The sequence below is a fragment of the Sciurus vulgaris genome, assembly GCF_902686455.1.
Source record: "Sciurus vulgaris genome assembly, chromosome: 14".
NCBI lineage: Eukaryota > Metazoa > Chordata > Mammalia > Rodentia > Sciuridae > Sciurus > Sciurus vulgaris.
This window is the reverse complement of record NC_136475.1, coordinates 26,008,146-26,033,331: the sequence shown is the minus strand read 5'-3', so window position 1 is coordinate 26,033,331 and position 25,186 is coordinate 26,008,146. Positions and strand designations below refer to the sequence as shown.

General features: G+C 41.4%; 1 protein-coding gene across 2 annotated transcripts in view; it reads right to left on the bottom strand.

Moving 5' to 3' along the window:
• ANXA4 (annexin A4) overlaps positions 1–25,186 on the bottom strand; it is a 59,125-nt gene that overhangs the window by 10,115 nt on the left and 23,824 nt on the right. For both annotated transcript variants that reach the window (XM_079110873.1, XM_079110872.1), the window contains exons 2-7: positions 14,050–14,104; positions 7,398–7,485; positions 5,818–5,912; positions 3,081–3,194; positions 2,573–2,663; positions 759–838 (exon numbers count right to left, since the gene is read on the bottom strand). In XM_079110873.1, the coding sequence (XP_078966999.1) occupies positions 759–838; positions 2,573–2,663; positions 3,081–3,194; positions 5,818–5,912; positions 7,398–7,485; positions 14,050–14,058 (477 nt within the window). In that variant the 5' untranslated portion in view covers positions 14,059–14,104. The remainder of the gene's footprint in view (positions 1–758; positions 839–2,572; positions 2,664–3,080; positions 3,195–5,817; positions 5,913–7,397; positions 7,486–14,049; positions 14,105–25,186) is intronic.

Here is a 25,186-nt window from a genome sequence, read left to right as displayed (position 1 = left end):
TTTTTTGTCCCTGTTGCTCCTACATGCTGCAATGACATTCCTCTTCTTAAAACACAGTTCTAATCACATCCCTCTCCCACCACCCCATCATCACATCAGCTGCTTCTCCCAAACATACTCCCTACTACTCTCCAAAGTAAAAACTCCCCACAAGATAGACTTCCAGCTAGCTTCCAGAATCACCAGCCTGACTACTCAGCCAGTCCATCCCTAAACACACATGTGTTTCCTCCTCCCTGACTTGTTTTTGTTGTTCTTGCTGTTCTTCCTGCCTGGAAGGCACCCACCCACCGCTCTGCCTCTTGGAAGTCCCTGATCCTGTAGATCTTTGCACCAGCGTCCCTGCCAATGAAGGTTTTTCTCTGTTTCTGCAACCGAAATGTCTCCTTGAGTCTTCCTCCTGCTATCTGCTTCTTCTTTGGTATTTAATCTTTTCTTACCTTATAGCAACTTGTATATCTAATATATTCCCTTATGATAAATAAACTCTTAAAGCACAATTATCTTTATGACCCTTAATGCATTGAGTGATAGGGGTAACCAGCATGGATTAGGGACTTCTGAATATTGAGTTAAAGTAGAACAAAAGGGCCTACAGGACTAGCCAGGGTCTCTGGAAGAGAAATAAAAGAACAGAGAGGCCCAAGAGTATGACAGGGATATCCATGTTTGGGGTGCCAAAAGGATGGGAAAGCCTGGTAAAGGGGATGGAGAGTGAGCATGTCAATGAAGCCCCAGAGACAGAGGCAGAGACTTACAGCTGACAGAGACACCAGCACTCGCTGGAACATGAAGGATGTGTCAGAGCAAATGTCATCTTCAAGGCTCCGTCCGTATTCTGCAAGAGAGTGGATTAACTACACGAGAATAAAGAGTCCTGGCCCACCCTGTGTCACCTTCCTGGGCATGCTGTCCCTCCAGGAACAGCCTGTTTACCGAGCACTCGTTTCAAGGGTTTCCCCCTGGACACAGTTTTTTAAAAGCTAAACTCTGGTGAAATGATCAGGATAGAGTCATTATAGTAGAAAGGAGGGATTTCTGTTCCTTAATGGGGGAGCTGAGAAGGGGGGCCAAAACCCTCCCTCTGGTTCTTACTGTCCAGGACTCTGTTTGAAAAGTGGTTGAATGGCCACCACATCACAGAGGAAGGCATCCAGAGCTGCCTTTTCTGGAGAGGTTCTGGAAAGTCTCCCATGAGGGGCTCCAACCCTCCACAGACCTCAGGGGAGAAACCTATGTGGGGTGGATGTGGGGGTCAGGGTGCTAAGTCAAACTCCCAAGGTTTAGAATCTCCCACACTGAACACCGACCACAAGCTCTTACTGTGTTGTTTTCTTTCTACAAAAGTAATATATGTGGACTGCAGAAAACTTAGGGGAAAAAATCAGAGGGGAGGAAACTCTACCATAATCTAATCACCCACAAATAATAATCACTGATAACATTTGGTAAATATATTTTCTCACTTCCCCCCTACATATACCTATTATTTTCTTTTCTTAATAATGGTATCATAGAGCTTGGTGCAGTGGTATATGTCTGTAATCCCAGCATATATTGTTTAGCCAATCTACTACAACTAGACATGTTTAGCTAATATAAAAAATACTGAGTAAACACCATGGAATCTAAACTTTTGTGAATTTTTTTTCTATTCTTAGGGTCAAAAGGCATACATTTTTTAGTGTATATTTATTTACTTAGAGTAAAAAAAAATAAGGAAGTACTCATACACTGTTTGGTTTTTTTTACATGTTGTTGAGGTAAAATATATGTGTAGTGATATGAAAAACTTTAAGTGCACAATTCCATGAATCTTGGCAAATGCATGTGACTGATGTAAATATAAATCTAAAGAAGGAGCATTTCTGTCATAGAGGCAAGCACTTTTTAAAAGACTTTTCATACATATATTGTCTCCTGGAGGTTTCTTAGAGGGGAATAAGTGGCCAGCATTCTGAGATGGAGGGAGGACATACAGTCCAGTCTGGAGATCAGAAATTGGGTCAGCGAACTCCTCTAGGCCATTGCTTGAAATGCTAGGAATCACTGGTGTCAGATTTTTTTTTTTTTTTGGTACTGGGGACTGAACCCAGAGGCATTACCACTGAGTCACATTCCCAGCTCTTTTTATTTTTTAGTCAGAGTCTCACTGAGTTGCTCAGGACCTCACTAATTTGCTAAGGCTGATCTTGAACTTGTGATCCTCCTGCCTTAGCCTCCTGAGTCCCTGGGATTACAGGCATGTGCCACCACACCCGACTGGTGCCAGCATTTTGAACAACCACCTTGGGTTCTTTGCTTGGTTATAAGGAACAAGTTTCCAATGTTTCAGGTCACAAAAACACTGCACTGGGGTAGCCTAAGCAGAGTGACATCATTCCCTAAGAAGTCTTAAGGATGCCAGTAGCTAGTCATTTGCCTAGAGAGGGGTCTGCTTTAAAGCAGTTTGGATCCCTCATGGTCAGTGTGTTAAAGAGGGGAGTCTAATCCCTGGATAACCTCTCACTGCTGGTCTCCTTCTCAAATCACAGTAAAACATCAGCCAGGGCCACCTAAGGATGTTACATACGCTGCTGGTAAGTCTGGTTGATGCGGCGGATCTCCTCCGGGGACCGGGAGGCCAAGATCTCAATCAGGCAGCCCTCATCTGTGCCAGCTCCCTACACACAAAACCAGAGGAGAGGGCAGTATAAGCCAGTTTACGAGGTTGAAGTATTATTTTCTTATTTTTCTGTATCAGTTAAAAAACTAAGATAAAACAAAATAAAATAAATATAAAAGTCGGGTCCCAAACAGAGAAGGAATACAGTTACGAACCTGCAGAGAATAAAGACAAACCTCTGGGCTTTCGCAACAGGATTTGTTATTTTTTTTTTTTTTATAAATTTTTTTTTTTTAGTTGTTGATTGACCTTTATTTTATTTATTATTTATATGTGGTGCTGAGAATCGAAGCCAGTGCCTCACACATGGGAGGCAAGTGCTCTACCACTCTCAGAAGGGCTCTGCCAGTTTCCCGAGGTAGCGAGTTGGTGCTGGAACTGACAGCTCGGAGGGCACGAGGGGAGGAGCACAAACCTTCATGGCCCTTCGGAGCTCCTGCACGTCATACAGCACGGTGGGCGTCATCATGCCCAAGATGACCTGCTCGAACTTGCCACTCAGTTCTGACTTCAAGTCGTCCATTAGGTCCTGCCATGAGAGAAAGCAGCCCTGCTTAGCTGCAGCAGTAACAAACCAGCCATTCTCCAGGGGTGGCCTTGGATGTGTGGGGTCTCCAAGATCCTTCCAGGAGGCACACAAGGTCAAAACCATCTTCACAATCACACCACGACATGATTTGCCTTTGTGCTGCCCTTTTCTCAGGAGTGTACAGTGGAGTTTTCTTATGATTACCTATCTATAAAGCTACAGTTTCGTCAAAGGCTATTCAAATACTCCCCATTCACCCCCCCTGCCTGTCTGCACCAGACCAGATTTTCTCCATATGCCTCAACCAAAACCACACATTGCAACAAACCGAATGCAGAAGCAGATCTGAGAATCCAGCCATCTCATGAAGCCAGATGTGAAGGAGATTTGCAAAATGTTAAATTAACACCGTCTTCTCACCACATTTTTTGAATAGTTCTTTCTCGTGAAAATGTTAAAGTAGCATGTAATACATTCATTATTTTTAATCAGTTAACTATATATATCTTAAAATGTAATTTTTAATTTCTAATCCACACAACCTTAAAAAGGCCTCAATAATGGAAATGTGTGAGGAGGCTCTGACATGAAGACACTCAGACACTAACTGAAATGCATTGTTTACTTAAGGATATATCAGGAACATATTTCCAACTCACTATTTGCCTGACATTTTTAACAGCTGCAGAGATTTCTACATATGCACATTCCATGTTTCTATTTTTCTACTGTTATATACGAAAGATACTGAGTTGTATCTTTGTGATCATCTATGATTATTTCTTAAGGCTTGCTTTCTAAGAAGAAGTGTAATTATTTGCAGAAAGAACCAAATTCTAAAGACAGTTTAAACCAAATTCTAAAGACTTTTATTTGTCTAGAACAGGCCAGGGAGTTTAAGAACCTGATCAAGGTCAGCTGACAAAGAGGCACTGAGTTGCTATTCAAATCCAGCTCTCTGATTCTCACGAACCCAGTTGCACCACATTTTATGCAAATCTCTTGTGGGTATTTTTATGCTACCTCCATACACACTGAATAAATGAATAAATAAATTAGTGCTCAATCTGTTAATGTTGGTCATCTTAACAAACTTGCCATCAGTTTGGCTGCCAACCCAAATGTGTGAGGCAACACCACTTAGGTCTCAAGTTCACTTGTCATGTGCGCATTCGTGCCTATTAGGGCTCATGCAATTTCTTTGGAAACGGAGAAGGGTTTAAATGTCCAGTAGTTAGAGATACTCTGATCATGGACACCCCATTCTTACGGGGTTGCCCAGAGTTGGCAAGCAGTTGCTGTGGGGAGCAGCTGAGCCTGCCCTGCCCCCACCAGCAGTGAGATGTCTTTCTTTGAGAAGCAGCCTGTTTGTCTGGATGTGAAATCTCTTAAGGAAAGACAAACTTGCCCTAGAGTCACTCCACTCTGAGGTCTGGAGACACTCACTGATGATGATGTTTCCTTGATAACCATCCTCGTGGGTGTTCCAAAGTGATGGGGGAATCACGATAGAATGATTCCGGTGAATGAGTCAAGGAAAACAAGGACTAGAGAGTTCCTGAGGGATGTGGGATTCAAATCAAAAGGGGGAAATGTGGTGAGTGAACACTCCCCCAATTCATAATCTACGACATATACATACATACACATAGAGGAACGCTAATCAAACCCTGTTCTAGAGTTTAAGAGGCTGTCCCTCAACTGAGATTCATTGAAGGAATGAACATGTTCTACAAATAGATATATGTAGAAGAGTCAGGACACCAAGTCCTAGAGGAGACTACTTAAAACACACTAGATTTGAATATTTTAGTCATTTTAGCGAGTCTTCATCTGCAGGGCCAGGAAAGCAGCCTTGCCTGATGCTCAGAAGGGCAATGGTTGGGGCCATAGCCCCAGACTCTGTGTTGGGGACTTTGAAAGGATCAAGCTTGGCCTTAAGGTCTGACTCAACAGCTCCCTGAAATCACTTCTTGATGAGTACGATGGAGAATACCAAGAATCTTTTTTAAAAAAATTCTTTTGAAAAAACATTTTTTCAGGGCTGGGAATTGAACCCAGGTGCTCTACTACTGAGCTACATCCCTAGTCCTTTTTATTTTTTATTTCAAGACAGTCTTGTTAAGTTACCAAAGCTGGCCTCTAACTTGCCATCCTCCTGCCTCAGCCACTTGAGTAGATGGGATTACAGGCATGAGCACCCAGTCAATATTAAGTTTTTTTAATTGACACATAGTAATTATAAATACATACAAGGTACAGTGTGACATTTCAATTTATGAATATAATGCATAATGAACAGATCAGGAGAACATTAAAAAATCTCTTGACTTTGATTGAAATAGTCAATTAATTTCTGCCAACCATAGTTCTCCTCCTGTGCTACAGAACATTAGAATTTATTCCTCCTCTCCAGCTGTTCCCAGCTACCCATCCTCTCTTCAACCCTGTCTTCACCACACACTTCCCAGACTCCAGTAACCACTGTTACCAAGAATATCTTTAAATGAGATAAAGGATCCATCTTTTAAAACACAGGGTACTTTGGACATATACCTCCAGGAGAGGTCCTGCTTCCCTGCCTGACAAGTCCCCGTCACCCAAACAGAGCAGAGAGACATACCCTGCCGATGCTACTCTTGTAGGCTGTTCTGATTTCCTGGCGCTGGGCCGTGTTGCGATAGGCAAGGACTCCAATAATGGCATCTTCATCGGTGCCTGGGGGTAAGGTGGTGATGGATTTGAGAAAGGAATAGGAAAATGGGTTCCTCTGCTAGAGTTTCCCCGACAGCGGCTGACAGCTTACCAAGAAAAAAGGTTCTTGTTTTGAGCATTTGTCTATTTTATTGGAATACAGATGGAAATTTAAATTTTGGCTTCTTTAATTAGCAAAATAGTTAACTTCTTTAAGCATTATTGTCCTTATCTATAAACGTAAATGATTGTAGTACTTCCCTCATGGGGTCACTGCAAATGCTAAATAAAATAAGTGAAAAACTTAGCACAAAGCCCAGCATCTACTAAATATTCAATAAACATCCACTGGGATAATTATTCTTCTCCTCTGGAAATCTTTTCATGTCTTTCAGATCTGCTCTCTGTCTTCTGTGATTTTGCCTTTTCTGTTTTTCTCTATCATTTTCTCTGCCTTTTGAAACAATTCAATCTTGTATTTAATTTCTCGGATGGGGTGTTTCTCAGAGTTTAAACAGGCTGCTACTGCGTTCACTGCGCTTTAGAACCTGTAATTGTGTTTTTCATTTCATTCAAGTTATCTTTCTCCATCTTCAGTGGTTCCCTTTTTAAAACCAATGACAAATTCCCATGATACAATCTGTTCCCCAAACTTAAAGTTGGAAACGTTTAAGTTTTCTTGCCGGTTGCTTGCAGTAGCTTTTACGAGGGGACTTTGGGCTAATTTTCAAACTGGCCCCTCATCTTTTTAACAGTTTAGTTCTCTTACAACTCTTAGAACTCTCAGCTAGGGAAGAAGGTTCCTAACCTCTTGCTCACCTCCTATTTCTGTGAAAGACACCACCCTTCCTGCAGTTGGCCAAGTCTGAATTCTCAAAATAGCTTTGATTTTTTTAAGGCACCTCCATATTTAAATTTCCTGCCAAGTCCCACAAAATACAAACTTTTTTTTTTTTTTTCCTTACATCTCTGTGTCTGTTTTAAATCTGTAAAATTGGGCTAAATGACAGTTGTGAGAGTTGCTTGCACCCAGTCACGGGGTTGCTGCATCCATCCAATGGGATAATGTTTGTGGTGGTCTTTGTAAAGCGATGGCACTATACACATACTAGCACTTATTGGAAAACAAATACATTTCTAAAGTTTTATACAGAGTTCATGATGTAACTCAAAGCAGCTTTAAACAATTGGGGAAATCCATAATGAGTGCATTAAATTTAAAAATCTGTATTAAAGTGGAGAATTATTTAATGCACACCCCCATCCAAATTGTTGTAAAAAGTCAACTTGTTCCCATGGTGTCTCTTTCTGTTTTTCTTTTGTGGGGTTGAGGATGGAATGCAGAGCCGTGCACATGCTAGGCAAGTGCTCTACCACTGAGCTACACCCCAGGCCTCGCTGTTTTCTTAAGGGGAGACCTACTCTTGGTTGCCAATGCACATGGCATCCTCCCATATGACACTCATGTACAACACACAAGGGAGGATTCACCTCCTGCAGGACACTTACCCAGCCCTTTCATGGCCTTTCGCAGGGTCTGGGCATCCTCAGCAGCGTTGAATCCTGATGCAGCTTTGATGGTACCTCCTTTGGTTGCCTGAGTACACAGAGAATGATGTGACTGAGAGGCAGAATCTTGCCAACCCGGAGGCATCTCATTCAGCACGTAGTTGCTGAGCACCTACCATGGCCCAGATTGTATACCGAGGATACAGCGGTGACCATGAGGGATGAGGCTCTTGCCCTCATGGAGCTAATGTTCCAGTTCAAGGGGAGGCAGAGAGTAAACAAGCCAAAAGATAAATATTCTATAAAGTGGGCAGGGGATGTAGCTTAGTTAGTAGAGTACTTGCCTAGCACGCATGAGGTTCTGGGTTCAATCTCCAGCACACAATGTGTGTGTGCCTGGTGGTGAGAAGTGCTACAAAGCAGATAGAGAGGACCTGGATGGGCTGCTCAAAAGAGTGACACTTCAGCTGAGAGCTGAATGACACGAAGCAGCTGCCCATGCAAAGATGGAGGGAAAGTGTTACAGGTAGAGAAAACAGCTACCACAAAGGTCCTGAGGCTTGAAGTCACGTCTAAGAAAGAAACAGAGGCCAGTGTGGCTGAGTTGGTGGGATGGAGGTGAGTGGTACAAGAATTTATACCATCAACTGCAAAGTAATCTCATCCCCTCGAAAAAGGGGGGGGAAAGCTGGTTGCCGAGGGGCACGCCTGTGATCCCAGCGACTCCAGAGTCTAAGGTAGGAGGATCGCGAGTTCAAAGCCAACCTTAGCAAAAGTGAGGCACTAAATAACTCAGTGAGACCCTGTCTCTAAATGAAATACAAAAGAGGGCTGGGGATGTGGCTCAGTGGTCAAGTTCCCTGAGTTCAATCCCCAGTACACACACACACACACACACACACACACACACAAAGGGGAGGTGGATCAAATCTGACCCAAACAAGCCTCCAGAGCCCCCCCAAAAAAATTATAGCAAGGAGAGGAAAATGTTAAAACATACTAAAGAACTGCAATCAGCAAAATCCAGACTAAGAAACACTACTGGACAAATTATTTAAGGGCTGTGGCTGTATCTCAGAGGTAGAGTGCTTTCCTAGCATGTACAGGACCCTGGCTTGGATCCCCAATACTGAAAAAAAAAAAAAAAAAAAAAAAAAAAATTCAGTTGCTTCAACAAATAAATTGCAAAGAGCGAGAAAGATGGAAGGGGACTGTAGTTTAAGAGATTAAAAAGACAAATAATCATGATTTTGTGAACCTTTTTTTGGATCCTGAATCAGACAATCAGAAAGGAAAAAAAGAGAGAGATTTATGAGACAATTGGAAATTTGAACACTGAGTTGATATTTAATGAAATTAAGGAATTAGTTGATATTTTTAGACAATGGCATTATGGTTATATTTTAATTTTAAAAGGTTTACTCTTATAGAATTGAAATAACTTACAGAAGAAATGATATTGGAAATACGTTTCCAAAGAACACAGGTAGGAGGAAGTAAGTATAGATAAAAAAGACATCAAATTGATCATGAGTTAATAATTACTAATGGGTATACCAACGTGTCCTCATAATAGTTTACTTTCCCATGTGTTTAAACTTTTCCATAATAAAAGTTAAAGATGAAAAAAGGAAAGAAAATCAGAGAAATAGTCAGGTCTGGGTAAGGCAGACCTTCCAAGTTGGTAAGGAGTTTATATTTTATTCTAAGGGTAGGAGGAAGCCACGGCCAGGTTTTAAGCAAGGAGAAATCTGATCTGCACATTAAAAAGATCACTCGGGCTGCTGTAGGGAGATGCAGAGACCAGTTGAGAGTCTGAGCCAAGATTGGAAGTGGGAAGTGTTGCTAGACTAGAGTAAAATAGCTAAGATGGAAATAAACAGGCAGATTCAGCACATGTTTTGGAGCAAAGGCGACAGAACTTGCTGATGGACTGATGTGGGAGGTGAGGAAAGAAAAGAATCAAGTATAACTCTCAATCGTTTTCTCTGAGCATCTGGGTGGAGAGTGGTATCACTTACCCAATGGGGAAAGCTGGAGGAGGACTACCAGATTTGGGGGTGCCAGTGGGGGGTGGGATTTGAAAGTTCTATTTTCAAAATGTTAAATTTGGGATGTCCATTAAGCATCCAAATGGAATTGTCAGAAAGATAGTTGGTTATACAAGACAAGTGTAAAGGTAAGTCTAAAGTAATATATTTAGGTTGCATCTGCAGGTGGATGGTATTTGATGAAATAATCCCAGGGGAAAATAAAGAATAAGGACAGGTCCTAGGACAAGCCTGGGTCTCTCTGACAGTACAGATCCAGCAGAGGGGAACCCATCAAGAATGACTGAGAAGGAGCAGCCCTGGAGATCAAAGGAAACCCAGGAGAGTGTGTCATCCAGAGGCTAAAGATGGAAGGAGTGGTGGAGTGGTCAGCACCTGCTGCAGCAAGAAGCCGAGTGGAAGAAGCAGAGCCACTGCTGTGGGGTAGACCTGGGCTCGGCGTGTCATCAATTCTTTCTATCTATGTGGCCTTCATTTTCCTCACCTGTATTTTGGGAATAAATCAACTTACAGGTTTGTTATAATAATGAAATAGGATAATTGAGGAAAGTGCTTAACTAGCACAGAACCCAGAAAAAAGCAAATATTAAAACAAAAAGAAATGAGATGACTATCATCACCATCATCATCATTTAATATGGTTTTAACCACATTGCCATAATAAATACAATAATGAGATTCTTTCATCTTTTTCTTATAATATTCCTCAATGTAAGCTATGTGGTAATGCCAAAACATTTGTCATTGTGGTCAAGCATTTGTGCAATGTGGTAAAACAGTGTAGACTAGAGCTAAAGCTTTCTAATAATTTAATTGGATCTAAGGACATAATATGGGATTTAAAGGAATACAAGATTTTCATACCCTTACAGTAGTTCTCTAGCAAACCAAATTTGAATTGTATATACTAGACTGTCTTTGTCTGGACCTCTCTGGTCCACTGTGGTCACATCAAGCCCATCCAAGGCCCCAGGTACCACAGGGCACGGGCCTCCTCTGTTGAAATGTCAGCCTTTCATGTCCTGGATATGTCCAGCACTCACTCATTACGCTCTATACAGCTGACAGAGGAAAGTAGACATCCATGACATCAGCCTCGCTGGGCACTGTTATCAATTCAATGTACCCCTAAGAAGACATGTTGGAGTCCTGATCCCCAGTACTGAAGAATGTGACTTTATTTGGAAATAGGGTCATTGCAAACATAGTTAAGATGCATCCATAAGAAGATAGCCATGTGGAGCGAGATACATAGGGCAACTGCAATATTATGACAAAGGCAGAGATTGGAGTTTCACAGCTGTGAGTCAAGGAACACCTAAAATCACCAGGAAACCACCATAAACTCGGAAGAATGAGGAAGGACTTCCCTACAGGTCTCAGAGAGAACAGAGGCCATGCTGACACCTTGATTGTGAAGTTGTGGCTTCCAAAACTGTAAGGCAATAAATTTCTATGATTTTTAAGCCACCCAGTTTATGGTATTTTGTTACAGCAGCCCTCAGAACCTAATACAGGCACCTTACTTATTTTCTTCTACTGTATATCAGTAATAATAAGCAAATTGAGGATTTGCTGTGAAAATTCCAACATGGCCAACTCAGCCTTTGTCCCTCCATGAGATCATGTGTGTGTGAGTGTGTGTGTGTGTGTGTGTGTGTGTGTGTGGTGCTGGGGGTTGAATCGAGGGCCTCTCACATGCTAGGCAAAACCTCTACCACTGAGCTGTATCTCCAGCCCTGAAGCAGCTTTCTGAGTAACACTTCACAAGGTTCTTTTCCAGTTCCAGTATTGAAAAAATTTTGGATGATACTCAAACACTGCATTCAAGTTTAAAGCAAACTGCATTGCTGAGATACACTATTATGGTATTAAAATTAATATCTAACAAGACAAATGGATAGAGGGCCTTGCAAGGGTGATTAGTTTATCTGTTAGCATTCTAAGTGACTCTTTTCTCCCCAGGAAAAAGGAAAATTCATTCCTTGTTAGTCCTTAAATATCTGAATTGATTAAATTCTAGGGCACAATGTACCATTAACCTTTCAGGCAAGATGGGGTTTTCATCCATCCCAGGAAGGCTCATTGCAATAAGGAGGCAAAGGAAACAAAGAGCATGTAGAAAAGAATGATGGAAGCGAATAGCTAGAAACAGGTGCTATGCCAGCCAGAAGCAGTGGTGCATGCCTGCAAACCCAGGTACTTGAGAGGTTGAGTCCACAGGAGGATCACAACTTAAACTTTTTCTCAAAAATAAAAAGGGCTGGGGATGGAGCTCAGTGGTAGGGCACCCTTGGGTTCAATCCCCAGTACTGGCAGGAAGAAAGAGGTGCTATACCATAATCAATGAAGTATCATTGCTATTTTATTAATAAGGAAAACAGTACATAAGAAAGATTAGCGTACCACACAGTGGAATACTAATGAGCAATAAAAAGGAAAGGAGGAATAAACTACGATCCATATGGATAGATGGATGAGTTAAAAATAATATAATGCTCAGAGAAAAGTCAAAAACAAGAGTTCGTGTACTTTAATTCCACTTACGGAATGTTTTAGAAAAGGCAAGCCTAATCTCTGGAGCTAACAGTCATAACAGTGGTTGTGTTTCTGGGATGGAGTGGAGGGCAGAGGGGGACTGACCTGGAAGGGCATGGAGGAGCTTCTTGGAGGACAAAAGGCACTGTCTTGATGGAGGAGTGTGTTACATGGGTGTACACGCTGGTCAAGACTACCAGCAACCTCAAAGTCTATGCATTTCACTATAAACAGCTTATACCTTATGAAAATCATTTATAATGCATGACCACAATGGCTTTTAAAACATATGGTCAGCCAGCCAGGAGCACTGGGACATGCCTGTTTATCCCAGGGACTCCGGAGGCTGAGGCAGGAGGATGGCATGTGTAAGGCCATCCAGGACAACTTAGCAAGACCTTGTCTCAAATTAAAAATAAAAAAGGTTGGGGATGTATGTATTTCAGTGGTAGAGCACCCCTGGGTTTAATAGCCAATACTACAAAAAATAAAAATGAAAACACAAAAAAGACATATGGTCATTGTAGAGAATTAGAAAATTCAAAACAAACAAAAGAAAAGAATTAGCAAAACTAAACACTCATAGTTTCAAGTAAATAATTTTCACCTGGTATTAGAGTAAACATTTGTAATATGCTAAAAATTTTATATAAATAAATGTTAACAAGAGATTAGGGAAAGACTGGAATGAATACATAACTTTTGTATTCTACTTATCATTTTATTTTAAACATTTTCCTATATTAAGTGGAGAAACCCCAGAATTCCAAAAATGTTATTTATACTCTTATTACTACTACTTAAAAATCATTTTACTTATGAGTAAGGTCTAAAATGAAATGATGGAAAATAGTTGGAAATTTCAATATTGTGGCTGTATCATGTGATTTTCTTTTCTTTTAAAAATGACCTTTATCTGACCAGCAAAATGTTAGTCATGATGGAAAGGCAGGTTCTAAAGGAAAGAGGGAACAATTGAGGTAAGACTTTAGAGTTCACCAAAAATTCACTGGGTTATAGTCTTCATGTAGCAGAAAGCTGTGAGCTTGTTGAAGATAGAAATAGTGTCCATTAATGTTGAATTCCCAGATTCTAGTACCACATTCAGCACACAGAAAGAACCCCCACCATAAACATTTCTGAATAAATGTTCTTCATGTCCAGAGAGAATCAAGCAACAAGAAATGGATTTTAAATTAAAGCATAAGTGATTTGGGGCAAACATGAACAAGCCTTTGTCAGGGATCATGAAGAAAATTCTGGAATGTCAAATGCAAAAAACATATTTTAAGAGTATATTCCCATATGTTCAGGATAGTTTACATATCCATCTTCCTAAAAAAAAGTCATCTAGAGCTGGCAGGATCTTCAGTTCTTCTCCAGGTATTAGTTGCTACTTCTATTAATTCTTCCCAGAAGACCAGGGATCAAAACCACCTGCCTGTTCAGAAACCTACTTTGGATAGAAAAGCAGATGGCCAGCCTTAGGTAGAGCCATGTTTGTAGCCAAAAGGCTCAGCTTCCACATTAGCACTGAACTTCACAGAACCCTCAAAGGGATCCAATGTCATGCCTGTCCCATAGATCAGATAACCAAGTCCCAAGGAGCCTGATCACAGTTGAAAGCAGGAGGCAGACGAGCAACACACATAGCTAAAAAACACCCCTCGGGATTAGCCTGAAATGATGGGCCCACACCAAAATGTTCATAGTAGTTACCTCTTACTTTCCCTTTTTCTTTTGCCTAACTGGTCTAAATTGATCATGCAGTACTTCTGCAGAGAGAAAACTTTAACTCATGTCTCTATTCCTCATTTCTATATTCAAAAGGATTCAAAGGATTATGTTTTTGAATAAATTTTCAGGGTCAAGTTACTCACTGTCCCTGAAAAAGATTAAAATGGTGTTAAAAAAAAAAAAAAAAGAAAGAAAAGAAAGGGACTGCCTTTTCATGCCCTCCTCCCTTATCTCTGTTGAGCAAACACTTTGCTTAAACCAACAGTCCTTTGAATACATATCCTGTACCTGTCTGTACCTGGCACCAGGGAGGGTCCATGACTTACCATTGCCATGGTTCTATGCCAAGATCAGAGTTCAGTCACCCCAGCAGGAGTTTCTCTGTAAAAAAAAAAGAAAAAAAAAGCAGAGAGAGATCACTATGATAAGGAAAGTGGCCTTAAAAATCATTAAGAGTGGGCTGGGGCTGTGCCCTAGTGGTAAGCGCTTGCCTCCCACGTGCCAGGCACTGGGTTTGATCCTCAGGACCACATAAAAATAAATGAAGATATTGTGTCCATCTACAACCAAAAATCATTTTTAAAAAATCATTAAGAGTCAGGATATCTTGTCTGATGAAGTGACACTAAGGGGAAATGACACAGGAGTTCATGAGAAGATCAGCTAATGATTAGGCAAAGATACCAGGGCTGGACTAATCATTAAAGAGGAACTTTTATAATCGTCACATTTATATATTTTGTTATACTAACAAAATACTCTTCTGTTTGGAGATAAATGTGACAAAAACAATCCACGCTCCTTTGATAGGGTGAAGTACCATGATTGGTCCTCAAACCAGACACAGATTCTGAACTGTGTTCTCTGGTGGATCAGAAGATGATCAGATGGATTATCTCTTGTCACAGAGGAGAGGAGAGACAATCCATCTGAATCAGGAAAAAAAAAGTACAGCACTTCAGCCCACACTGTGTGTGTGTGTGTGTGTGTGTGTGTGTGTGTTTGTGTGTGTGTGTGCAGGCCAGCAGGCTAGCCAACATTAGAATCTGTTTTTCACAATGGCTATTTTTACTGCCACCATGTCAGGATGAAAGATGCTGGTTCCCTTTCTTATTTATTTATTTTTTTAAGTTTTTTTTTTTTTTTTTTTTTTTTTTTTTGTTGTTGATGGACATTTATTTATTTATTTAGTTTTTCATTTATTTACATGCGGTGCTGAGAATCAAACCCAGGGCCTCACACATGCCCTTCATCAAGGAGACTCAACTCATCACATGTTTCTTTCTGTCGTTCAGAATGTAAGAAACACCTTTGCTGTGGGCTCGCTCCTTTGTGGGGTTCTCATGACACACAGGGAAGGCCCTGGAGGGGCAGGCCTACTGCCTTCTGTTCCTTTAAGTCATGTGGACAAAGCACTTTTTCTGAGTATTTAATTAGATCCTCAACACTCAAAGAGTCATCCCAGAGCCAGAAGTTGGGGCATCCTGGGAGCTTATTAAAAATGGAGGATCTCAGGTCTCCGCCCCAGACCTACTGCCCGAATCTTCATTTTAACAAGATTCCCCAAATATTTGTCAGCACAGTAGTTTGAAAAATCAAAAACAAAAACAAAATAAAACAATAACAACAAAACTGGCCTGGACAATCCAACCAAGCAGAGCTTTTTAATGATAACTAAGACTCTCTTCATTAACTCACTTCATTAGCTCTTCCACCATGTTTGGGCATGTGTACTTAACCATCCTCTGGTTTTCCTCAGGCTCAGTGCCTCGCTTCCGGTTTCTCACTACTCACTGCACACTGCCCTCACATTACCAAGGGGTCCAGTTCCTTCCTACAGGGAGAGCCATCTGCTTCTGAGGCACCTCCTGAGCAAAGATCAGAGGTGGAAAGAGCAGTGGATTCTGGAACAAAGAGGAGGCTGCAGGAGCACAGGGCTCCTTACAAAGCCGGCCCAGGGACAGGTTGGCAAAGCAGGGAGCTGGTTGGTAAGGGCCTCGAATGCCCAAGGGAGCAGATGGGCTTGGCATGGAGAAGACAGTGGTAAGTTTTTTGTTATTTTCAGAGAAAGGCTATAATAAAAGAAATGCTTTATCAGGGTACCATAGGGAAGATGAATGAGAGACTGAGATGAGTGATGAGGAGTCAGGAAGGCTGGATAGATGTCTACAGGAACAGCCAGGGAGAGGGATCTCCCTGTACAGGATCTGCACAGGGTGTGGACCTGGAAGATGAAATACATGAGGTGCTTGGAAGCAAGACCTTATTGGATATACTGACTCATGGACTATATAAATTTATTTTTTCAATCACCAAATCTTCATAATGCATCTCTATCATCCAAGCACAGCTTGAGTCAATAGAGATAATGCAGTGGATAGGTCAAGAACCTGCCTTTAGGGAGCTTACTGTCTACCAGGAGAGAGAGAAAAATAAATAAATTAATTAATACCTAAGATAATGTTAGACACTAGGAAGATGGAAATGTAACAGGATAATGGTATAAAGCAGGGAGCGGTAAGGTACAGCAGCGCATGGGTCAGATTCTGCTTCTGTAACCTACAAGCTAATGATAGTTTCCACATTTTCAGATAGTTGACAAAAAAGAGGAATATTTCATGATATGCAAAAACTTTATGAAATGCAAACTTCAGGGCTGTTAAGTTTGTTCTAAAGCTGCTCCCATACGTTTTAAGTTTGACTTAAAAGTTTATTCACACAGTGAATTGTAAGCTAACTTAAAGAGCAAACTACTGTAAACTACTCTTATGACAAGTAGCTGAGTCTCAGCCAATCACAGGGGGCCAACAGTCAACAATTCAAACCATCTTCAAACAAGAGGAGGACTGAAAACCAAGAAGGCTGTCTCTGTACCTCACTTTGGTGTTTTGTTTTGTTTTTTTTGTACCAGGGATTGAACCCAGGGGCACTTAACCCCTGAGCCACATCCCCGGCCATTTTTATTTTTTATTTTGAGACAGGGTCTCACTATGTTGCTTAGGATCTTGCTAAGTTGCTGAGGCTGGTTTTGAACTTGCAATCCTCCAGCCTCAGCCTCCCAAGCCACTGGGATTACAGGCATGTGCCATGGTGCCCAGCCTCTTCCGGCCTCATTTTGTTTTCTGCAGATCGCTTCCTTTTCTCTGGCTATAAATAAAACCTGCCCATGTTATAGAGCAAGCATTCTGAACCATTTTCGATCTAGGCTGACCTGATTCTGGAACCACACACACAAAAAAAAGCCAATTAAGATCTGCAAAATTCTATTTATTATGATTTTATCTTTTAACAGTTTCCATAATTTATATATTGTCTGCAGCCACTTTTATGCTATAAGAACAGAAATGAGTAGTTGTAACAGAGATCACCAAAGGGTTCTCAAAGATGAAAATATTTACTCTCTGAAAATATTAATAGAAAGTTTGTGCACTTCTGACACGGAGGAAGACAAGATAAGTTACCAGCTAGGAGCCAGTCAGGATTGGGATCCGGAAGGTGTCTTTGAGAAGGTAATGTCTGAATTAGGGCTGAATTAAGTCCTACAGGAGGGGAACCACCATTAAAGTCCCAAAAGTGATCACTTTCATGAAGAATGAGCAGAGGTGCAAGGGCCCCGTGGCAGAAAAAGCTTATTGTGTTTGAGGGAGTAACAAAAGTCTCCTGAACAAGTGCAAAAGGGGCACAAAGATGAAGATGGAGTAGGGTTATGTGACATTGTGACTTATAATAAGAAATATGTATTTGCTCTTCATCCTGTTGCCTACCCAGAATTCCTGAAATCCTTGGAATTTCCCAAATGGTAAAAGGAACATCTATGTTATTCAAAACAAATCCCTTTCAACCTCATCTGAGTTTGTTAGGAAGTGACATTGCAATTTGAGGGCTGGAACTTCACAGGAGAAAGGATCTGGAGGTTGACTTAAATCATCAATGGCCAATGATTTAATCCACCATAATAAAGTGTCCACCAAAGCTCCATGCCCCCTCGGAGGCCACATGTACAAGAGATGCTGGATGCATCTCTTCCCTCTGCCTGTTCTGAGTTGTGCCCTTTTATAGTAACCTGATAACCTGGTAGGTAAGTGAGTTTTGTGAGTCATTCTAGCAAAGAATTGAACAAAGCAGAGGGTTTGTGGGAACCTCTGATTTATGGCTAGTTGATCAGAAGCACAACCTGGACTTGGGATTGGCATTGGAGGTGGGGAGAGTCTCACAGGACTAAGTCCTCATCCTGTGAGGTGTGTCACTAATTCCAGATAGGGTGAGAACTGAGCTAAATTGTAAGATGCCCAGTTGGCATCCACAGAGAACTAGAGACCTGCAGAATTCCTTGGTGTGGGAACCCCCACATGCATCTGGTTGCTGGAGCTCAGATCACAATACCCCAAAGTATGGTGCTTTGGCATGTTGAATACTTTGAACCAAAGCAGACTGGCAGGTCTTGCAAGAAGTCTCAGAATCAAGAACTCTGACCTTGTTCTGCTTTCCTGTCTCTGGCTCCTCTTTGACTCTGCCAAAGGCAGTTCTAGAAACTAGAATTCCTTTTCTTCAAGGTGGATCATTGAAACTAGAACCCCTGCCCCAAAGCAAGCCATAAGGCTCAGGAATATCTCACCTTCCTCCACCTTCCTGTGTAGGAGTTGGTCATAAAGAAATTCTCTGACTACTGGTCTGATAGTAGGTCATAAGATACTCATTGCACAGGTGTTCTGCCTTGTCCCCAAGAGAAAGGAATGCTGTGCAGAGTTCAAGAAGAATCTGAAAAGACAGGTCTTGCTGGATTCCCACCTCTGTTGATTGCCATTTAGAGCATATTCTCTTGTCCAATCACATTTCTCCCTGCTGTCCAAGCTTCATGAAACCTAAGCATGAACACAGACTTTTCCTTGGGTCTTGGTGGTATTCACTCTGAAGGCTCCTGTGTCAAGTTAACAAGGGAAAAGCATAAAAAATATATTTAATTAATTTAAATTTATTATATTTAATATATATATAAATTTATTATATTTAAATATAATTAAATATATTTTTTATGCTTTTCCCTTGTTAACCTGTCTTTTTGTTACAGGAGTGTTGACTAAGAACTTTAAGATGTGTGAGGAAGGCACCACACCTTTCCACCCCCGCAGTGACAGAAATAAAGTACTGAGAGCACAGTTGTACTTCAGTTCCCAAAGGGGATTTGTTGTAGGACCCAGATACCCAAATCCCCGATACTACATTCCACTATGTAAAATGGAGTCATATTTGCAAATAAGCTATACACATTCTCCCATGTATTTTAAATCATTTGCAATTACTTATGATACCTAACATAATATAAATATTATGTAAATGTTGTTATACTGTATTGTTTAAGGAAAATGGCAAAAAAAAGTCTATAACATTCAGATTTAATACAGACAGAAGGTTCCGCCCCCCCAAATTTTTCTATCTTCAGTTAGCTAAATCCATGAGTGCGGAATCAGTGAAAAGGTGCTTTTCTCCACACAGTTGGAGTCAGAAATGAGACTTGCTAAAATGGCCACGGCTCACGGAAATGTGATTTGGGTACAGAAAGGATGACAACCTTCTATTCCTGAGTGGCCTCATGGACCAGTTGGCTCACTGAATGCATAAGGAATCGCAAACCAACAAGAGAACCTGAAATGGAAATCTCCTGGTTATCAATATCTGTAAGAGATTAAAGGAAATTAGAAGAGAGCGCTGGGTTGGTCCTTGGTGCCAGACCAAGCTCAGATTTCAGTGAGTCTGAGCTTTGGCCACTAACTTCAGAAACAACCCTTTAGGAAAAATTATACAGGGACTACAGAAAATACTGCTAAGAACTCTGGTCACGTGGGAGGAGGGCCAGACTGAGACACTGCTGGAACCAGGGAGAAGGGTGTGCAGGAAGTGTTTCCTTTTGTAGTTGGGTATCACCAGTTTCTTGAGGAGTCCTCACTAAAATGACTCAGACAGCAACTTATTTAGGGGTGGAATCTTTGGGTTTGAATGCTACAGAAGAGAAGAATGTCTCTGGGTTGCTGCAAGACCCACAGCTCACTAGGGAATTCAGTAAAAAGACATCCAGTTGGCACCCACAGAGAGCCAGAGAACTCAGGTGGATGTACGTGACCCCCACACACCAGATACTCCTGAGCAAACACCAGAGCAGAGAACTAAATGAAAGCCAATCTGAGGTCTGATTACTCTGAAAAAGGGGACAGTGACTCTCCCCATATAAATGCCAAGTGGAACAGTGCAGATGAAGCATATGCTTCCTATGAAAGCCACGTGGACCTAGCTTTATGATAATTGGGATATTCACCCACTGAATACTCCTACTACCCAGATGATGGCAAATGCTGTGAATAATTAACAAGAGAACGGAAAAAGACAGAGAGCTCAGGGTCTAATGATGACTAAAAAATAAGGTAAATGAGTTGGGTGAGGAGCCACACACCTATAATCCTAGCACCTCAGGAGGCGGAAGAAGGAGGATCACAGTTCAAGTTCAGGCTAGAAAACTTTTTACCCGAAGATAAAAATATAAAAGGCAGGGGTGGAGCTCAGTGGTAGAGCGCCCCAGGGTTCAGTTCCCAGGTACCACACACACACAAAAACAATAAGGTGATGAAACAAATAATGTTAGAAACCAAACAAAAAAAAAAACCATGAGCAGAGAGAGGTCTTTGAGACTTTCACAGTCCTGACCCACAGCTTTGTTTAGAGACCCTGTTCCATACCATGTGAATGGCCAAGGAGACCCACCTCCCTCTTTAAGAATAATCTTTCTTCCTCCCTCTCTCCCTCCCTATTCCCAGAATTCTTTATTTCTTCTTTCACGTCTGTTACATTTCTTGAGGTTGTTTGGGTCTTGTTTGGATGTGGTCTTATTGCTGCATAGTCAGTCAGTTCCCGCGCACGAAACTTCCTCGTCCTCCTCCTTCTCCTTCCTTTCTTTCTTTCTTCTTTCTTTCTTTCTTTCTCTCTTTTTCTTTCTTCTCTCTCTCTCTCTCTCTCTCTCTCTCTCTCTCTCTCTCTCTCTCTCTCTTTCTTTCTTTCTTTTCACCAGGGATTAAACCCAAAGGTGCTTAACCACTGAGCCCCACCCACAGCCCTTTTTAGATTGTATTTAGAGACAGGGTCTCACTGAGTTGCATAGGGCCTCACTAAGTTGCTGAGGCTGGCTTGAAACTCGCGATCCTTCTGCCTCAGCCTCCGGAGCCGCTGGCATTATAAGCGTGTGCCATCATGCCTGGTTTTAGGTATGATTTCAACATGAGTTGAATCAAGTTGCTGCTGACTGGCTGGCTGAAAAACTCTGGCAGCCACAGCTTTTGGAGCCAGCACCCTCTCAGTTCTTCCATGTAGCTGTGGAATAAAGACAAGTGAGAAGGCAGGGAAGGGGGCCCACCCCCAAAAGGCAACCTTTAATATGAACATTCCTACTCCTTTTTACTCCACCAAGAAATGGAAAGATTGCTTGAGCAAAGCCTGCTGGAAATACGGAGGGTCATTATTTAAAGAACTAGAACTATTTTACCGATGGGAAAAGACTGTGTCATACTTGAACACCGGGTGCTTTTAGCCAGATGGTTTATTTTGAAATGCAGACAGCACGCAGCTTAAGTCTATTTATATAGAGACAGCTGTTGTATGTTTATTTAAGTCTTACTAGCACCGAATGAGTTTCTAAATAGCTTACAGAAATGAATGCAGAAAGTGGTGCTCTTTGGTTCTTTCTCTAGGCATCGGATAATACTGGACAAGTTAGTCCACCGAACTGCTTTCTAGTAGTGTCAGGCTCCTAGTAAGGCACAAAGACTCTTGGCAAGAAGGAAGAGGAGCAGCCAGGGAAGGGAAGAACTGCACTCCCCAACCCAGAATTGCTGTAGGCCTCCTTGCTGCATAAAATGATCAGCCCAAAGGAATGAACGTCCTGCTTCCAGAACTTTCGCCTACAAAAGCCCTTCCTCGTTTTATCTGTCCTGCAGTGTCAAGCTCTTTGCAGAACCTTTGCAGGAAACTGCCATCTCAGTTTCCTGGATTCCTTTCTTTCTCTCTGAGGACCTTCCTACAATTCCTTAAACTGAATAAAGTGACCAGGTTCACAATGACTCAGACTTTGTGTTGGGATTTTAAAAGCTTTGCTGTTCACAGCGGGGCAAAATAATGAGCAACCAGCCAGGCAGGTGGCATATGCCTACAATCCCAGTAGCTCCGGAGGCTGAGGCAAGAGGATCTTGAGTTCAAAGCCAGCCTCGGCAACGTCAAGGTGCTAAGCAACTCAATGAGACCCAGTCTCTAATAAAAATACAAAATAGGGCTGGGGATGTGACTCAGTGGTTGGGTGCCCCTGAATTCAATCCCTGGTACTCCCCCACAAAAATAATAATAATAATGAGCAATCATGCCTCAGTCTTATATCTGTAAAATGCAGACACACTCACATTTCAGGAGTGATTCATTGACCTTAAACATATTGGGACTCTTCAAGATGGAAGTAAAGACTGAAGGTGACACATTTTGGTAGTGATGTCTAAAAAAACCTAGGTTATACAGTATGTGGGTAGGGGACCACAACTTCTCTTTTTTGGTACTGGGGAATGAGCCCAGGGGTACTCAAACACTGAGCCACATCCCTGGCCCTTTTTATACTTTATTTAGAGACAAGGTCTCACTGAATTGCTTAGGGCCTCACTAAGTTGCTGAGGCTGGCTTTGAAATCACAATCCTCCTGCCTCAGCCTTCTGGAGCTGCTGGGATTACAGGCATGCGTCACTGTGCCCAGTCATGGGACTGCAACCTCTTAATATGGAAATTTTACCACTAGGGCTTCGGATAGAGAAGTTTTCAAGACATAGTTTAAGAACGATAGAAAGCAAGCCGGGAAATAAATATCTGAGGCCTTGCCAATAGCAGTTATGTATGGAAAGAAGTTGTAAATAAGTTTCAACCTATTTCAGGCAAGATTACATAAAGTCAGAAATAATTCACAATGGATTTATAAAGAAAAATTAAGTGTGTTGATAATACAGTTCTATTGCTTTGCAGAGTGATGTACAGGATAATTGTGCACTGTCCCATAAATCGTCCTGCTGTACCACATTCAGTAGGTACTGCATCAAGCCAGGTGCTGACTCAAGTCCCAGGTTTCCTGCATCCTTTTGGCAGATTGCAGGTGTGTGGAAAAAGGACCTCTGACTTCAAGCGCTGTTTAGTAGACCCCATGTAGAGGCAGCAGTGTGGGACTTTCTCCCCTCTTCCTGAGAATTTGGAAACAGGCAAAGTAGATTTTCCCCTGAGCATTAGAATAGTAAAATCAGCAAATATCCATCAAAACAAAGATATGCAAACTCATCTCAGTGAGAAAGAATATCTCCTGGGCTGAAGCAGGCTTGCCGAAAGGTATTAGCATATTTAAAGAAGAACTGTGTGCACCAGCAATACAAGCTCCACTCAGAACTATCATAGAGACTTACTCTGAAATATTCATCCGAGTCCTAGCCTAAGGAAAAGGGGGATCCAGCAGTACAGGGGCCAGATATGTCCCCACTGTGATTTTATTCATTTAAAATTCTGCTCTGATTCCATGGTTGCCGAGTAACCTTTGGACTAAGGTTTGGCTTCCAAAGCAGACCTTCTATAAATCTGGAGCATGAGGATTTTTGTCTAAGTAACAATTTCTTCCTTCCTTCCTTCCTTCCTTCTGTACTGGTGAGAAAATCCATGGGTACTTTACCACTGAGCTACATCCCCAGTCCTTTTTATTTTTTATTTTGAGATTAAAGTCTCGCTAAATTGCTGAGGTTGACCTCGAACTTGTGATGCTCCTGTCTCAGCCTCCTGACTTGCTGGGATTTCAGGTGTGCTCCACTGTATCTGGCAATAATCTATTTCTTTTCTTTTTTCTTTCTTTCTTTTTTTTTTTTTTTTTTTTTTTTTTGGTAATTGTAGATGGACAGAATGACTTTATTTTATTTATTTTTATGTGGTGCTAAGGATTAAACCCAGTGCCTCACACATGCTAGGCAAGCACTCTACCACTGAGATACAGTTCCAGTCCAACAACAATCTATTTCTTTCTTTCTTTTTAAAATACCTTCATTTTATTTACTTATTTTTATGTGGTGCTGAGGATAGAACCCAGTGCCTCACGTATGCTAGGCAGTGCTCTACCCCTGAGCCATGACTCCAGCCCCAACTATCTATTTCTTAATGTAAATAAATAAATTAGCTCTGTGTGAGTGTGTGTGTGTGTGTACCTGAAGGTTGAACCCCTTCTTGGTGTGCTGATAAACACAATTTCTGTGTCTACTGAATGTTGTGCTGTAGTGAATTCACCCAGGCTCCAATTTAAATGGATGGCCTCCAACCACATCCCAGGACAGGCAGCCCAGGCCTTCACCATGAAGGGATTTGCAGTTGGTGGCACATTCATACTTTGGCACATTCTCGCTTCCCTGGAAGAGCACATGCGAGTGAGTCACTCACCATTTTTCTTTGGTACATGGTTTCATTTTACATCCCACAAGGATGACAAATTTAAACTTCTGCTCTGTGGATCTGTGGAGGGTGTGACTGGGCCCCACCCAAGCCCTAAAGATTTCAAAACTGCCTATGAAGTAGGAATATAAAAGCAACTCTTTAGCTGTTTCTTTTTTCTTGGAACTTAGATTCTTCTAAAGATTAAGACCTTTTGTTACAGTGATGGGGTTTGAGTCACAGGACACAAACATTTTCAAAACTTTATTCAACAGGCATCATGTGTAAGCTAAATAAATGCAGATTTGGAATTTATGGAAGATCATTGTTTTGGACTGAGTTCCTGTACTAGTTTCCAACTGACCAAATCAAAATGGAGTCACTCATACTAAGTGCCATGTAATTAAACTGGAACTTTAAGAAACAGGAAATCCCCAAACAGGTCACTTTAAAAACAGATAAATGAACAAACAAACAAGCAAAAAAACGGAGATTCACAGTAACAAATTGAGAAAAGGGCCACTCAAGCTGACTCTGCATAAGTTAGTCCTCTTTGTTTGAACCTATACAAGGAAAGTAACTGAAGTAACCCATCTACTTTCTTTACATCATGCTGTTCCCTGTGACTGCTCAAGCTATCTTTTAAAACCAAGTGTTTGGTCATCCTCAATGGAGTTCCCTGATTCATGAATCAATAATAAAAGTCAATTCAATGTTTAAATTCGATTTATTGAAATTTCATTTTTAACCCTTGCCTGCTAAGCAAACTTAGGTAAGAATCTACTCCAACTCAGCAGGTGGTAAGTTATTGACAATCCTTTATCCAAATTTAGTACTTATCTACAGTGTTGGGGAAGACAATAACAATTTCAACTTTAAGTTCAAAAACAGGTAGGTGCTTTACATATAATTTAAAACATCCCCACTCCATTCCTCCATTCTTTCCACATCATGCCAAAATCCATTAAAGTTTCAACTCTTTCCCAATAATTC